This window comes from Tenrec ecaudatus, chromosome 2 (genome assembly GCF_050624435.1).
Source record: "Tenrec ecaudatus isolate mTenEca1 chromosome 2, mTenEca1.hap1, whole genome shotgun sequence".
NCBI classification, from domain to species: Eukaryota; Metazoa; Chordata; class Mammalia; order Afrosoricida; family Tenrecidae; genus Tenrec; species Tenrec ecaudatus.
Window position 1 is genome coordinate 303105776 of NC_134531.1, and position 17044 is coordinate 303122819.

Below are 17044 nucleotides of genomic sequence, written 5' to 3' on the forward strand. Positions count from 1 at the left end.
TCACAGGGGTCACCTGATTCATAGCAGTAGCAAAATTATAGTTATGAAGTAGCAACGGAAATAATGTTATGGTTGGGGGTCACCACAACCTGAGGACCTGTACTAAAGGCTCACTGCTTTAGGAAGGCAGAGAACCCCTGATGTAGAGCTTGTGCTTGTATGCCCCTTGCTTTGAAGAGAGGTCCAGACCCCATCCATGCATTCTTGGCTAGATCAACAGAGGCCGCCTCAGTGATTAATTTGTATATCTGTTTCAAACATCTAAATTTTCTTTTGCCTCCACACTTACTTAAAAATATTAAGTGCCCATGTTAAGCTTCCCACAGGAGAATAATTAATCAGAGTTAATCTATGAGTCATCTTAATCATAATTTTAAAGGTAATATATTTTCTAAGCCTATAGCAAGTAAATGCATGAAATTATTTTCAGCCCATTGTTATATAATTGGGATAATTCTGTGTTGTCATCTTTGGGCATACCACAAGCCAAGAGCTATCACTAAGGCTGACTATGCCACAACTATAATTTGGTCAACGTTTAAAATAAGGGAGGGAGAGGGAATCAATGCTTCCCCTTAGTTAAGAAATTAACTACTTTAAACATTTTCCTCTGGAAAGGTTTACATTACTGGTCAGATTGATTGGAGGGCAATATTCTATTATCTTATGTGCTTTAAATATCTCTTTGGATGACCGTGTTTTTATTGTTGTGATTTAGTTCCGACTCCAGGTCTTAAACCTGTCACTCTAAAACCTGATGTTCCAGAAACAAGATTAGGTAATTATATATTCCCAGCTCTTCTCCTGCTTATTGTCCAGCCCAGAGTTTCTTGCTTTATGTGACTACATTGTCCATTTGTGTTGCCACGTTCCCCAAAGTGTGAAGACTCTTAAGACAAAGTACCTGTTGTCTGAGAGAGTGCTAGCCATGCACGTGTTCACCTGGGGGTACTTGTCATGCAACCCATTTGAAATTGTGTCGTGTCCGTGAATGTGTGTGTTGATTAAAGGGCCCCTGTCCTCTTGTCTCTCACGTGGACAGAGCCATTAACAGCTCTCCTGGGCCAAATGAGGACGGTTGCCCATCTGCTTTGCTCTTTTCTCTCTGCATCATGTTTTGTTGTTTTATTTCCCTTTGGGTAATAATTTGTTCTTATCTTAATAAGGATACAGAAACTGACAGGTTGAATTATAAATCCTAGATTTAGTCTACAGCACATACTCTCTAGTCTCCATAAAATGCAGCCATGGTTCTTGGGTTTTGGGTGCCTGGTGAAACTGCCTCATAAGATGCTGGTTATAACAACTAGGTCATAACAACTTGGTATAACACATGGCATTCATCTTCAAAAGGAGCCCGGGGGTGTTGTCAGGTAAGTGTGGGACTGCTAACCACATGGTCAGTGGCTCACCGGATGCTCCTGGAGAGAAAGATGAAGTTAGTGAGTCTCAGGAAGATTTATAGCATTAGAAAAACAATATAGGTCCCTCTGAGTCAGAATTGAGTAGATGGCAGTGGATTTTTGGGTGGGACTCATCCTCAAAGGATCATTAATTATAAGACTGTATTTGGCCCAAAAAATCTCAAATGGCAACCATCCGAGTTGTAGAAAACCCAGAGTTATAGCTTCATGTATCCATTGCCCACAGAGTCATAAAAATGCAGTTATATGGTAACCCAAAGAATTCTTCCCTTCAGCTTCCAAAACATCAGAATGGACCTATCAACTCAGACTTAAAAGCACACCAAGTCCTGAACCCCCTGAATTAAAATCAGGTAAACATGTTTCCCTGGTTTGAAAAGCCCCAGCAGCCTAACCTAGCAAGGACACAAGTGCAATCCCGGTGGTTGGGAATAGTCACCACTATCCCGTGTAAGAGTGAAGGGACGAGGCATGGTCATTAGTGGCTCCCACTGTAGAGAAGACAGAGGGACTCATTTGGACAAGAGCCATGGAGCAACCGATCACCTGAGAAAAAGAGCCTTTATCAATAGAGGAGGATATGGCATTAGGCAGTGTCTATGGAAATAAAAAGTTAACTACTGGGTGCTCCCAATAACGTGCTGGTTACATGTCGGAAGCGGGAAAGACAGATCAGGAAGTCTAGGAACTTGAAATCAATATGGTACAGGCATGAACAAAAGCAGGGGGATGAATAAAATCAGAACGCAGGGGTGCAGGTAGGGACCTACCAGAGCGGAGAGCCTGGTAAAGAGGGTGCTTTAGACCACGGTGGTCGAGCCTTGCTTTACCTGGTGAGTCTATGGACTCCCAGGATGGGGAGGTCCTTCGGCCCTGGGGGAGCAGTTTGGATCCTCTCTCGGCTTGGCTGCAGTCGACACCGTATGTTACTCTTTCCGCACGGACGTGGGCTCCTTTTTTTTTTCCCTCGGAACAAAGGATGTCCTATACTTGATCCATCGTTAGGCTGCTTCCGAAGAACGAGTCTCAGACATCTTACATGATCCATTTTGACATCTTACTTAGAGTTAAATAGATAAAGAGGGGGGACTTTTAAAATTGACTTTGTGGAAACCCATAGCAGAGGGCAAAGGCTATGAATGATTCTCTTGTGAAATAAATAGGTAGTTGACATTAGGATGTCCACATTTCTACATCAGCTGTGTACTTCTCTGATCCACAATTGTTTTGTTGTTGGCATTTGTTTTAATAGCGTTGCAATTCTAGAAACTATCATACTGGTAAGATTTACTCTGAATGTTTTCAAGAAAATGTTTTGGCTTTAATTTAAAATGATCGTTTAATATTTTTGGTCAGTTCCTACTGAAGACCTTGAACCTGTTATGCACAGAACTGAGCCTTGGTTGACAACACAAGGTAATCGTTGTTATTGTTACAGCAAGTGCTTTGCCTGCTCATTGTCAAACTCATCCCGTCTCCATTGTAGCCACTGGGCTCTTTTGCTTCGTAAAGCAACATCACCACCTTCTGTTGTCATTCCATCATCTTTCTTCTTAAAACAAGTGGCCTCTTATTTTTTAAGGAAGGCATGTGTGAACCTGATTCAGGCTATCTGTTGAGTTCGTAGCCATCAGAAATTGTTTTGTCATTCTGTGTTTTCTTCAACTAATGCTTTGTTAAAACTGAGTTTAAAAACAAGTCTCTAACCACTTTGTGATGTCAGGCAGTTTTTTGTGGCTCTTAAGTTCTGCACTTTTCTTGTCATCGTTGTTACCTGTTGTTGGTTGGTTGGTTGACATTTTAGTCGGTTGTGTATTGCTATTTTAGTATACCGCCAAAGAAATTGTTTCTGATCATCATGACACCATAACTCAGTGATCCCTTTCATCTTTGTATGCAATAAAAGAAGCCCTAGCATCTATGCTTAGCTTCTTAACAATTTAATTATATATATCACTCTTTCTCTCAATGAACTTTCAATTGTAAAAGAAGACATAGTATTACAGTAGTAAGAGTGAGAGTTTCCAATTAAAAAGGTAAAAGGATAAAACTCCTGAAAACCAAGAACTTCTAATAAGCTTTAAGAATTCCACGGTCAGGTGTTATATAATGCATGTAGATTCTACAGTAACGAAAGGTTTTCTTTCTTCAGCTCCTAAATCATCACAAAGGACCCATCATCAATCTCTCAAGCCTAAAAAGAAACCAACGCCTGCATCACCTCTCTCCAAACCTGGTAAATGTAGGTTCGGGCTTCAAGGATCGAATACTAGTCGCTCTGGGAGGTCTGAGATCAATGTCTGGCGTGCACAGAGTAGTCCCGATGAGCCACAGGGGGTGCAGGCGTCGGCGTCATTGGCATGAGCAAAGGAGAACATAGTCGCGGAGGCCTGTGTGGTGGCTGAATTTCTTGTGCTTCCTGCATAGAAGGCTCTTCTCCTTAAACATTTGGTTTACTTTTCTTATTCCACACTGCTCTTTAAGATGAGATGTTTTAAATAGAAACAAGCTTTTTTTTTCACTTCAAGAAACAAACATTTATTAAATTCCTTCCATCTCTCCAGAGCCATATCAGAATCTATGAGGATCACATAGAAGCTAGAAGCGTGTTTTTACTTCTCAATCCCAAGTGCAGTCAGGTCAAACTCCACCCCCGTGTGAAATAGCTTGAGAATGAACTAAGCAGTGCCTTGGTGGAAACACACTTGTTTCTGGCGTACAAGTAACACCTGTGTGCTTAGAGAAAGCGTTTGTGAAGGATTTCCATTACTACAGGACTCCCTTGAGAGGAAGAAAACCAAAAACCAAACTCATTGCCATCGAGCTGATATCTACTCATCGCAACCCTGTAGGACAGAGTAGAGCTGCCCCTGTGGGTTTCTGATGCTGTAACTCTTCATGGGAGTAGAAATCCGTATCTTTCTCCCACAGAGCGGCTGGTGGTTTCGAACTGCTGACCTTGCAGCTGTCAGCCCAATGCGTAATCACTCCACCCCAGGCGTCTTTTTTCAGAAGAAGAGGAGCTAGCAAAATGAGGAAAAAAGGATACATGAAGGAAAGTCAAAAAGGATTGCTACCAGGATCCCAGTTCCTCCACACATATTTATTCTGAACAAATTATGCTCCATCATGTCTCGGGACCACCTCTCAGTAGTACACTTCTCTCAGTCTCAATAAGGCGCCTGACAGAAAACAGGCAACAACAACAGTCCAGGGAAGGTGGTGGCTTCTGAAGGTATCTCCCGGGGCCCATTAAATACAAGCCAGAGGTCAGCTCCGAAAGTTACTCTGACTGTTGGTTGGAATTCCAGCGGGGTAAGTTTGATAGCAATTACCAGAAGGCTCCTTAGAAGCAAGGATGGAGAGCCTGTCTCGTGGGCTTTAGACAGGTGGTCAGGAGAGAGCAATCCCTGGAAAAGGATGTCCTGCTTGGCTGCATAAGAAGAGAGGGACCCTTAGCCCGATTGACAGGCACAGTGGTTGCAAGCAGGGACTCCAATGTAACCACTGTGAGGCTGCTGCTGGGCCAGGGAGTGTCTTCTTGTACAGAGGGTACTCACCGTGAGTTGGAACCAACGTGAAGCCAGCCCAACAACAACAGTCACCAACAATTTTTCTTAAAATACGATTGAAAACCGTGCCAGGAGAACAGGGGCAGGAAAGTTACCCGAGGATGATTTTCATCCAGACTCTGCGCCCGCTCGTTTTTCAAGGGCAGCAAGGGCTACGCCTTCAGACTTCTTTCCCCACACAACTCAAAGATCGTTTCAAAGACACACATCCTGAGCCCCTCGAGGGTGGCAAAGCTGCCACTTTGATGTGGGATAAATTAAAGAAGCCCAGATGGCAGAGCGGGTTAAGGCCCCCCGTTCATAGCTACTAGCCGCTCCCCGCTCTCCCCCGGAGGAAGATAAGGTTTTCTACTCCTAGGAGGTTTACAGTGCCAACACCCCCAAAGGGCAGTCCTACCCTGTCCCACAGGGCCACTGAGAGTTGAAGTTGGCTCCATGGCAGTGAGTTTGAGTTCTGCAAACCAAAGAGTGCAGAGTTTTTTGGGAGAGCAATTGATAAACGGATGGATGGATGGATGGATGGATGGATGGATGGATGGATGGATGGATAGATAGATACATAGATAGATGGATACATAGATAGATGGATACATAGATAGATGGATACATAGATAGATGGATACATAGATAGATGGATACATAGATAGATGGATACATAGATAGATGGATACATAGATAGATGGATACATAGATAGATGGATACATAGATAGATGGATACATAGATAGATGGATACATAGATAGATGGATACATAGATAGATGGATACATAGATAGATGGATACATAGATAGATGGATACATAGATAGATGGATACATAGATAGATACATACATAGATAGATGGATACATAGATATAAATATAAACATCTAGCTGGAGAATATGTTAAGAAACAATCACTTCAAATTTTGTTATTTTTCAAATGAAGTTGTACTCTTTTACTTATCCTCATATGTAGAGGCAACCAGCGGGCACAGGCTGCCTGACACAGCAGAGGCCGATGGCTAAGTAATGTTGCCGGCGCCGCACCTGCAAGAGGCCATAGCGCCCACAAGAAAGAAGCCCCAATGTCTTGCTCAGAAGTTCGTATCTGACCTCAAAGGCCTCAGCAGCAGTCTTGCCTCCCAGTATAGGATGCTGCCTCTTTGTGACGAGACAGAGCATCTCCTGAGTACTGCCCTTTGAGACTACCAATCTTGCTTTGTTTGTTGAATACCTTTCTTCATTTGAGGTCGACTCTTTCCAAATATGAGTTCTCAGCAAAATGAGCGTGCTTCAGGTTGCTTCTAATGTATCTCCGTTCAGACTTGTTATTTATTGTTCCCATTCTGATTGAGGCTTTTAAAACCAATATTTCCATATAAAAGCCAATTAGTGCCAGAGTAGTTCGATAATTGTGTGTGTGTGTGTGTGTGTGTGTGTGTGTAAGCAGTTTTCTAGTGGAAATCCTACACAGTAGCTAAAATATCCAAAGGTAGACACTTAACTGATTGGGTTGGTAATAATGGACTGTCTCATAAAAGGATCTTTGCCTGGCTAAAACATGATCAAATCTTCAAATAACATTTACTTTCAGAGAAATGCGTATTGAAATAACGATAGCATTAATTTAATTCATTCCCGTCACTGATCTTGTACCTGTTGCTCTTGGAACTCTAGCTGGAAAAACCATGAAAAATGAAAACGTACGCTCTTCACACATTCCATGTCCTGCTCATTGCCATCCTCATTCCATCCCCGTTGCACTCATGGATTCTCTTACATCGTAACACCGCCTGTCCTCTGTTGTCATGCTATTACGGTCTTCATCTGCAGACTGTGCTGGGTTCTATGTCATGCTGTCTGTTTAATACGAGCACTGTACATGAACTAAGGCGCTCTGATGACAGTGGTTAAATGTTCAGCTACTGACTGTAACAGATCACCAGTTTAACCTCACAGCTGCTCGGTGGGAGAACGCTGTGATGGTCTATTTCTCTCGAGATTTCAGCCTTGAAAAGCCTGCGGGGCAGTTCGAAGGCATCCTATAAGGTCACTATGAGTTGGCATCCACTAGATGGCAATGGGTATGCATGAACCCAAACTCAGGACACCATAGCTACCATGCAAATATTCAACAATATGTCGTGGACCATGTGCATTATTTAAACAATATTGACTACATTTCAAATATTAGACCCAGGCTGGCCTCCATTAGTACCGTTTAGTCCTCATCAATTGTGGGAGTACCATGCGTCAGCATTTATATTCTTTTTTGTTGGTATTTTTTTTTAATTTGTGTTCTTTTTAAATAGATTAACAGGAAAACCAAACTCACTGCCATCGAGTCAACGCTGACTTGTAGCGACCCCTTGTGGGTTTCCGAGACTGTAGCTGTGTTTGGGAGTAGAAAACCTAGACTTTCTCCCTTGGCGCTGTTGGTGGTTTCAAACCGCCGACCATGTGGAACACAGCCCAGCACGTAACCACCACCCCACCAAGGCACTTCGACTAGAACTTACAAAAGGCTTTAAACACTTCAGGGGAAAATAGAATCAAAAGTTAATGGGATTTTCCACATTCGTTTGAAGGCCTCCCCTTTGCTGTAATATACCGATGGACTTGTTGTTTCTAGGAACTCTGTGTTCCTATTTCAGTAAATTTTCAAATTTATAAATGTGTTCAAGCCTTGAGAGTTTATGTGATGAGCCACCACGATAGAATAAGCTGATTCCACCTCTTATTATAACACATGTTAATAGTATTTTTTAGTAAAATAGGAGCCCCGGTCGTGAAGTAGTTATGCATTGGGCTACGATCCACATGGTTGGCAGTTCAAAACCACTAGCAACTCCATTGAAGAAAGACAGGCTTTCTACTCCTGTAAACAGTTACAGTCGCAGAAACCCACAGGGGGTTGCTATGAGTCCATTGGCTTGATGGCCCTGAGAATATATGTAAAATAGATCCACAATTGCCTTCTCTTGTAGACTCGACAAATATACTTGGTGTAATTGGTGTAAAAGATTGTCTAGCACAGTGTTCCTTACTAACAAGAATCAAATAATCCAGAAAAATTCCTTGCTGGTTACATAGTGATATTTGATAGAGAATAAATGTTATGTCTAGCTTATGAGATGAACAGGTATCTGGTCACAGCTTGACCATGTATTTTGACCATGTGTTTTCCTCTCAGTTCTGATGTTTTAAAATCAACTTGTGAAATGAATATTCAAATTAATTTTTAAAATATCTTCTATTTGTTTTCTTACTTTTGGCCAGTTCTCGCTACAGTTTTTGAACCTGTCACTCTTAGAACCGAACCTCCACCAACAACATTAGGTAATGGTATTCTGTGTTTCTCAACTCCCCACCCCCCATGATCAAAGCCATTCCGTCATGATCATCATCATCATCACAGTGATCATCATCATCATCACATTTTCATTAGTTTCTGACGACTTTCTTGTCATCCTCTTTTGTCATTCAGCTTGATTATTCTTCTTAAGAGTACCAAGGTCTTTCAAAAGAAGTCATCCGTAATTTTTAAATTGCGACAAACAGGTCTTGTTTAGACGATCGGTTAGCCATGGAACCTTGTTTAATCTGTATCATGTACTTTTGTCTGTAAGGAGTGCTGGAGGCACGAGTGTTAGGTACTCAGCGCTCTCTGAAGACCAGTGGTTCTAAGTCACCCAGCAGCTCTGGAGGAGAAAGACTCGTGGACAGAGCTGCTCCAGTGAAGACGACAGGCTGGAAAACCCTTTGGGCAGTTCTACTCTGTCCCATAAGGTCACTCTGGGTCCAAAATTTACTCAAAGGCATCTAACAACACTGAAAACATAGAGTGACTGAAGCCCAACAATGCGTGTGCCACACAGATCTTTCTGTAAATTTCCGAGTGTGCGCGCCAGGGGTCTCACTCTGCAGAGTTCTCACAGGGTTTTAAAGTCAATTACTTATGCGACTCTTCACTCCGTGACTTTATTTCACATGTGACTTTGTCCTTCAAGAATCATCCGAGATTTTTCTTTAATTGATGATATTGTCTACCTTAAAATACAAATGTCTTAAAACTTAGACAACGTTAGAACCTTGTTACTGAAACTACTTGCACTAGAGTAATCCGAAGTTTCTTCCTTCAGCTTCTAAAACATCAAAACGAACACGTCGCCCGCCACGGAAATCTAAAACCACACCAAGCCCGGAAGCATCTCAAAGCAGATCGGGTAAAATGGGTGAACCTAGGAGCCTATCCCAGTGGGGTCCCCAAACAAAGGTCACCATGGGAAACAGCAGCCATCATGTGTCCTATGCGAGTTAGACAAGACAGGAGGAATGGCTGGCTGCTGCTCTCTCTCGGGAGCCGTCTGGTAGACTATGACTGGGGACTTCTACGTCTACTCTTTTTGTAACTTGGTGTGTCTGGCTAATGCTCTCCTTTTACAGATGTTTTTACAGCAAGTTGGGCATGCTCACCCATGGTTGTGCAGAGCTTTATCTGCATCCAGGTGCATTGTCTATTTATTATAGCATGATTATATGCATCACAACAAGTTTGTCTTCAACTTCCCAGAGAAGATTCAAGTTCTTCTCATATATATTGCCTAGCCAGATTTTCCAAGGCAAATATTTCCATAATAGAGTCTCAAAATTGAGCAACTAGGAACATTTCACATTGAATATATATATTTGGAGAGGTCATAGGCTAAAACTGTCTTCACCGAACGTGGCAACAGTTTGATCCACTCTTCAGCGAACTATTTGTTTCCCATCGATTTCTGAATTTTAAAAAGCAATCATTTAAACCTAGTGAAAAAATAAGGCTTCACATACATGTTGAAACGTTCTTGTGTTCATGTTTTGCTCTTGATCATTCGCTGCTACAGGCTTTGATCCCGTGGTTCATAGTTCTGGGGCTCCAGGGACAACATTCGGTAAATGCCTTTGTGTGATCTTCACCGAATCATATCACCGCCGTCACCGGATCCCCTCCAGCTAAGATTGCTGTTGCCGCTCCATTGCATACTTTGTCTTAAGAGTAGTCAGGATCCGTAGGCGAAGGTTACTGATTGTTGGGAACAGAGGTCTTTGGATTTCACTAAAGACCTCCATCTGCCGTAACACCTTTTTCTATTGCACCTGCATGATTCAGGCTTAAAGCGGAGGCCCAAATGATGCTCCTTCTATTCGGTATAGAGAAATCTAACACCGCAACAGTTCTGTACCATGCCCTTTCTTTCAACTACTTACTTCTCATATGCTCGGCGTGGTGTTCTTCTTCCTCTCTCCTGATTTTAAGGGGTGAGATGTCCTGTGTAAACTGGGTTAATCGTTCCCTGAAACTACAATATCCATCAGGATAAACAGCTGGCCACCCCACCATTGGTTTGACTATTATTACTCTTTACCACACTTCAGCAATGGTTCTCACTCTTTACTCAGGAAAGATCTTTCTCTCTATGGAATTATGCAAAATTATACTTAGCAAACACTTAAAGGAGCCCAGGATCGGTGTGGACTGAAAGAGCCTAATTGAGTTCTTTGAAATTAGTTTGGGGTTTAGATAGTGGAGGCAGGAGTGGGGAAAGCAAAGATCATAAAAGACAGGACACCTGTTGAGTGGACAACAGAGACAGAAAACAAATCCCTCATAGATGTACCCAACCTTTTGTCGATGATGTTATCCTGAAATCAGCTGCAGGAAGCTCTTAGAAAACCCACTTGAAAGCTGGTTCAGAAACAATCATCGATGAGACCCTAGTTTTTCCACAGAGGCACTGGCTTCTTTTCCAGAAGGTTGTAAATCGGAGGTTGGCAAATATTTTTCCATAGAGGTTTGGAAAATAAGTATTTTCCACTTGGTGAGCCATTCAGTTTCTGCCTCAACTACTCGATCCTGTTCAACGACCATTATACAAAGAGTGATATAGTGTTAAGTATGTCCTGAATCAGTTTAGGCCATGAGTATGTCTTTATTCAAATAAATTGATCAATGGGCTCTGAAACTTGAATTTTATGTAACTGCCAGATGTCACAAAGCATTACTCTTCCATCATTTAAGAAAAGATAAACGGCACTGGTAGGTCTGGAGGGTGTGCAAGAGCAGGCAGGAGCCCAGGTATGGAAAGGCATTCTTTGTTTGTTGCCCTCTCTTATAAAGCATGACTTCATAACTACATAAATCTACAATATTCAGATGTATTTCGACAACTCAGATCCTCTTCTTTCAGCTCCCACCGAACTGCAAACTCCTCATGTGAAACCTGTGACATCTCCACCAAGCCTAGAAATACCACCTAGTGAACCTGGTAAAGTAATTTGTTTTTTCCTGGTCATCTGGGTGCATTGTAAGCTTCAGGAGACACCCTGTCATGTTCCAACTTTTGTTTTTCCAAAGATGAAAGTGCAAAAATCACACACACTGGATATTATACATTAACACACACTCTACACATTATGGAGTACCTTTCCCACGGTTGCATATTGGTGCTAATAATATGCTTTATGAATGTTAATTGTGCTACATGATTAATAGTGGCCCTCATTTTACTGATTTTGCTTTGCACCCTTTTAGAAATAGTCATTTCTCTTGATTTTTTTCCTTACCCTTGTTGTTCATGGACATTCGTGAATTTGTGGTTCTCCCTCGTAGTCAGTTAAACGTGTGATCTGCCATCTGAAAAGAATGCTAGTTTGGTAGAGACCAACCAATGAGGAGAAACTTTCACTTCAGGCCAGATAGCAGAACATCTCCCAACACAGCGTGAGCCTGAGCACACCGCCCTCCAAGACTGGAAGCACTTCGGTGTGCGCTTCAGCAATGTTTGCGCTGTTGCTGTACTTTCTTTCTTTCTTTCTTTTGTTGAAAACTGTGGGTCCTTTCCTTCTTGTTCCTTCCCCAAAGATTGGCATATCAAGGGGCTTCAAAGAGCTTTTGGAGGAATTACATTATCCTTTCATTCTGTTGTTCCATGAACTTTTGAAGGCCCCTCATCATTCCTCATCTCTCTGAATTCGCTCACTGGCACGGCGGTACTGGTGAGCAAGGTACAAAATACAGTTGGTACCAGAAACCTGCAACACTGTGAATCTAGGTATTCGAACTTAATGCTAATGATAATATTGTTATTATCATAAGCACTCACATTAAATGCTTATTATTTGCAAAGCACTTGCTCACCTACTTGGCATGTACTAATGTATTCATTGCACACCACAGCCACTCTTGATCCATTAAACCATATTGTGTTTTTCATTAGCCTCTGGCGTCCTGGAGTCGACTACATTTAGTCCGGAGTCATTAGTGGAAGAGACCATAGGTAAAGATGGTGGGGGGGAGGGCCATTTGCGCTGTCCCATTCCATTGCCTACGTCATCTGTGGATGCTCTCGTGTTTGTGACATTTCAGACACCTGCTCATCACATCGCGTCTGTGTGCATCCCTTAGACCTTGATAGCTTTACATATTATATCCAGTGTGTTGTGCCCATGTGTGGTCTTGCTTTAGAAATCTCACAAATCCCCCTGACTTAACTCGCTCTCATTCTGAATGCAAACTCTGATGTGTTCAGTATTCTTCTTGCTCTTTTCAATATGCATGTGTCCACATCTGCATATCCTATTTTTCAGTCTTGTGATCAGTTGTAGGATTTATCCCCATGCTTTCTAAGGCTTTCGATGCTTCAATTTTATGTTAATCCTTAAATGAAAATCTGTAAGGAATGAAATGATCTGCCTTGTGCTGGGTGGGTGTTTTGTAGTTATCGTGCGTGGGTGATTTCCCCAATAGCTTTTGGACACCATTCCCTGCTTTCATTTCATGCTCCTAAATTACAGTCCTCTTCCTCATCTGCCTGAATGCTACTTACTCTCAAGAACAATCTGCTTAAGGTAGCTGACCTCTCTTCAAACCACCAGCAGAGTTCCCATTACTGGTGGTGCCAGGCTTCCCACCACCATCACTAACCACCACCGTTTCTTCTCTAGCACCCGCTGACCCTCGTCTTGTACACCCTACCCCCACAGAACCATTGCAGCCCGAGGAGCCAGCGACTGGAGCTGGTAATGGCTTTTGTTCTTCGAGTCAATTATTCAATGCATTTTTATCTTAGTGTACAGTAGGCCAATGGAACATGAAGTAGTTCAAGCTATGGCATTTTGTATAACTGAGTCAATTTTAAGAGGTATCTAAACCAAAATTTAAAATGATAATCGGCTCTTCTAATCTAGGAATAAATTGCTGTGGCTCTCCTGACATCTAAGTATTAAAACATCACAACATTTGAACCCTTAACAGGGCTATAGTTATTCAAAGAAAATTACTGGATAGAACTTAGCATATTACAATTTTCAAAATTATTCTCCTTTGTTTTGATACAGCTGTGGAATCTATTACAAATGTGTCTGAGCCACCTGAGACCAGCATAGGTAATGGCATGACTTCAACAATCTAACTCCATGTGCTTGCCACCCTCTTGTCGCCATCACCTGAGCACCGCAGGTGTTCTTTCACTGTGAATTCATGTTGCAACATCATTCTGTGTCACGCAGCTAGTTTTCCATCCGGATGCTTTCATGCGGAACCATTGTCCAAAACATCCCTGCTCTTATCATTGTCCTGTCAAGACTTTGGTCTCTTGAATTGTTAAGTCTTTTCCTGAACATTGACTGCTCTGCTACCTTGGTGCTGTGTCACATATTTCAGATAATATTTGTGTGTGTCATGTGTGTATAATGGTCCACTTCTACTTTATGACCTAGTACCATGTTTTCCATTAACACTCATTCTGCCACATCCATTTACATGTTTCATTTTTGCTTCTTCGGTGTTTGTAAAACGGGATGCTTCTTGACTGGCTCCTGTGATAACACAATTGGAATCCCCTTTCCCCCCTTTAATCTTGGGTAGGAATGTGAGTGGGCTTTGAGATTTTCATCAATAAAGTATATTATCTTTCAATTCCATGTTTCCTTGAACCTTTCAAAACCCCCTCCGATCGCTGTGCTATTGGTGAAGAGGTAGGGTGCAAGGGAAATTTTTAAGGTTCATGCTTTGAGTACATTTTGTAACCCCTGTACTTTGAAAATTGTTTCACAATCTGGTTTCTATAAGTATTTTGAAACAAAGTTCATTGGGAGGAGACAGGCGTGTTGTGTGGTTGTATACATGCAACTCCTCCCTGGCCTCTTTCCTTTCCCCTTCCTCCTGTCCGCCGTCCTGAAGGAGGTTTGTCAAGGACTTGTTTTATCCAAGGCAGCCGTTCCTACTTACGTTCCACAGAAATATCACCCCTGCCTTCCAAAAGTAGAATCCTACCCACATCAGCTGAGCATCAGACCAACCCTGGTTTATACATTATTTTGTATTTCATGTCTGAGATGACTTGATCAAGTCTCAGACCTCTCCAGATTATTCTTTTTAAGAACTATGATGATCAATAGTATTGCAATATGTAATTATAAGTACTGCTATTAATGATTTTTATTTTGAATCCTTTTTCATGGAACCATACCATGACGTGACTTTAGCCGCAGTCTCTGTTTGGTTTTTATATCATGGGGGGAGCAAAGAGCTTATCCGCCAGAATCTCAGCTAGCAAGGAATTTGAGAGTAGGAGTACCACAAGTCTGAGAGAAATTCTAGTCATAAGATTTTAGGATTAGGGACTCTCAAAAATCATGTATCCTTAGATGGAAAACATAAGGCTTAGATCTAATGACTAACAGAAAAATCTCTAAATCTCCAGGCTCCAGACTCCAAAAGCAGTGTAATCTCTATTGTTTCTTACAGCTCATTTTTCCACAGGCAAGGGGATTCCTTGAGTTCACTGAAGACCCTGTTTTCTGGATCTTTGCAGCAGAAAGTGCCTCAGGAAATGTTGGCTGTCTAATCACACTTTATCTACAGGCTTTTGTTAAGGTTGGAAGCAGCTTGGTCTTGATAAACATTCTGTTTCTTCTTATCACTCCTTAGCCCGATCACAAGTCCTAGTTCAACCAAGTCAGACGTTAAATCTGCGGTAAACTTCCGTCTGGGAACCACGCTCTTCCAGCAGGATCCACCTTTCATTTCCTTAGTAGAGAAAATAGTGCTTTCCACACGGAATCTCCAATTTCTTTGGATTCTCTCAGCAAAAGACGAACTTTCTACTGCAATGTAGAGTTGATGTTCAATTTCCCTTCCTCAATATAGGCAGTAAAAATGATGTTTTGCTTAACCAGCATATTTTTTACATTGGCACTTGATATTCAAATGTATGTATTTTCTAGGTATATTTGGGATGTAATATGGAAACTTTTTTAACTTATAAGACAGTGTACCTAGTTGCACTGAACGGATTACATCTGGGTGTCTGAATAAATGGTGCACACTTGTAATAACAGAGAGTTGCTTTTGCTGTTACATTTCTTTTTATCTATTGAACCTATTTTAAGTATGTTTTTCTAATGTCTAAATGGTTTCGTTTTGCCAGCTGGATGTCTTGATTGTCATCTCATAAGATGTTGTTCGGTTTGTTTGTTTTTTCTATTACGTGAAAACAGTATCTTTGGATAGGATGTGTTTCTTTGGTAGCTTTTATTATGTTCCTTGCAGTGTATGTGAGTCTTGAGTCGCTCAACAAGCATCTTTGATATCCTAGGCTTGGGCACTTGGGTTCTTGAGAGACTCAAGAGCTGGAAACCCGTTTGCTTTCTTTTAGCTCCCAAGCAGACACCCCGTGCTCCTGCTAAGCCCAAAGCATCGCCACCCCCAAAAATCCCACAAGGGCGCCCAGGTAAAATTTAAATGGTGTACATATTTGGGCTTGAAAAATTGAGGTTAGTGGGATTAGATATTCAACAAAACTATATCCCATTTGGTTTTTAACCTACATAAATCATATCATCTTTATCCTAATAACTATATTTTTAGACTTTATCAAAAGGTACAATGCTTAAACGGATTATTCCAAAAAGATTTCCTGATGGTTGTTATACTATTGGAATGGAGCTGGAAAAGGATGGAATCTCTCTGAAAGAAAACTCTGCCTGCTCCCTTTGCTTCTCCCACCTGGATAACATTCCATCCTCCCACCTCATTGTCTCTGAGTGTGCTTTCCCCTACTAGTGGTCTCATTTGAAACTATTCATCTATACACACGCTTTCAAAGAGTAGCTAAGGTTCACTGACACAGTGTTCCTAAAAGAAGACTTACATCTACAATTAATGATCTGGGGAAAGGAAAATATTAATAGCATCCAGTTTATTCTTAATTTGACTATAATTCCAAACACTCACCCCAAATCCTTATATCTCAGATTCTCTGAAGTTGGGAGTAGGGGAGTAGAGGGCAGTGTGGTTTAAGGTATGTTAAGTATAACTGGGAAAAATTGAAATGAAATGACTCATATTTTGAGTTCTCTCTTTCAGCTCCTAAGGAGACCCAGCGTATAATTGCAAAACCCCAAACACCACCAAGCGGAGAAGTGTCATACACTACAACTGGTAAATGCTTTATTTTACGTGTAAGCCGAATGCATTCCACTGCCATACTCTGCTGCAATGAAACGTGGGAATTGATTAGTCTGAGGTCAATATTTCACTTATATTCAAATACTGTGCGATATCAAATCGCATGACTATTTCAGAGATCTCCTAAGATTGTCCAAATGCATTTGTAAAGCTATTGGCACAGCCATAGGCTGAAAAGTAGAATCAAATGCCTCTTCTAGAACCATATTTGTTTTGTTCTCTGACATGCAAATAAAAACTCATCAGTGTTAACCAGGCTGTGCTCCAACATCAAGGGGAATGATGTCCAACTAGCCTCCTGGGATCCAAGATTGTACCATATTCAGCGTTGTGTCCTTTTTCTGCCAAATTCTGTTTTCCAAATTTATAGAGCAGTAACTTGGCTTAAGAAATTTGTTTCAAATGTACAGATGTGCTTGACGCAATGCATGGATTTATGGATTGTGATAAGATTTGTATGAGCCCCCAGGAAAATGATTCAGAAAGAAGAAATGTGTTTCGTGACAAAAGGATTTCTTTAGCCACAAATCTGCTTCTTTTCCCTCCCTCTGGGAAG

The 17044-nt window shown here is 41.5% G+C and overlaps 1 protein-coding gene across 7 annotated transcripts in view; it reads left to right on the forward strand.

Annotated features, from left to right (window-relative positions):
* The window catches only part of ABI3BP (ABI family member 3 binding protein), a 252621-nt gene that overhangs the window by 173402 nt on the left and 62175 nt on the right, over positions 1-17044 (forward strand). For 5 of the 7 annotated variants that reach the window (XM_075542610.1, XM_075542615.1, XM_075542611.1 and 2 more), the window contains 11 exons: positions 719-778; positions 2781-2840; positions 3577-3666; positions 8256-8315; positions 9119-9202; positions 11207-11284; positions 12236-12295; positions 12963-13037; positions 13356-13403; positions 15677-15751; positions 16387-16461. In XM_075542610.1, coding sequence (XP_075398725.1) covers positions 719-778; positions 2781-2840; positions 3577-3666; positions 8256-8315; positions 9119-9202; positions 11207-11284; positions 12236-12295; positions 12963-13037; positions 13356-13403; positions 15677-15751; positions 16387-16461 — 765 coding nt within the window. The remainder of the gene's footprint in view (positions 1-718; positions 779-2780; positions 2841-3576; positions 3667-8255; positions 8316-9118; positions 9203-11206; positions 11285-12235; positions 12296-12962; positions 13038-13355; positions 13404-15676; positions 15752-16386; positions 16462-17044) is intronic. The other 2 variants (XM_075542612.1, XM_075542616.1) reach the window with 2 other exon arrangements.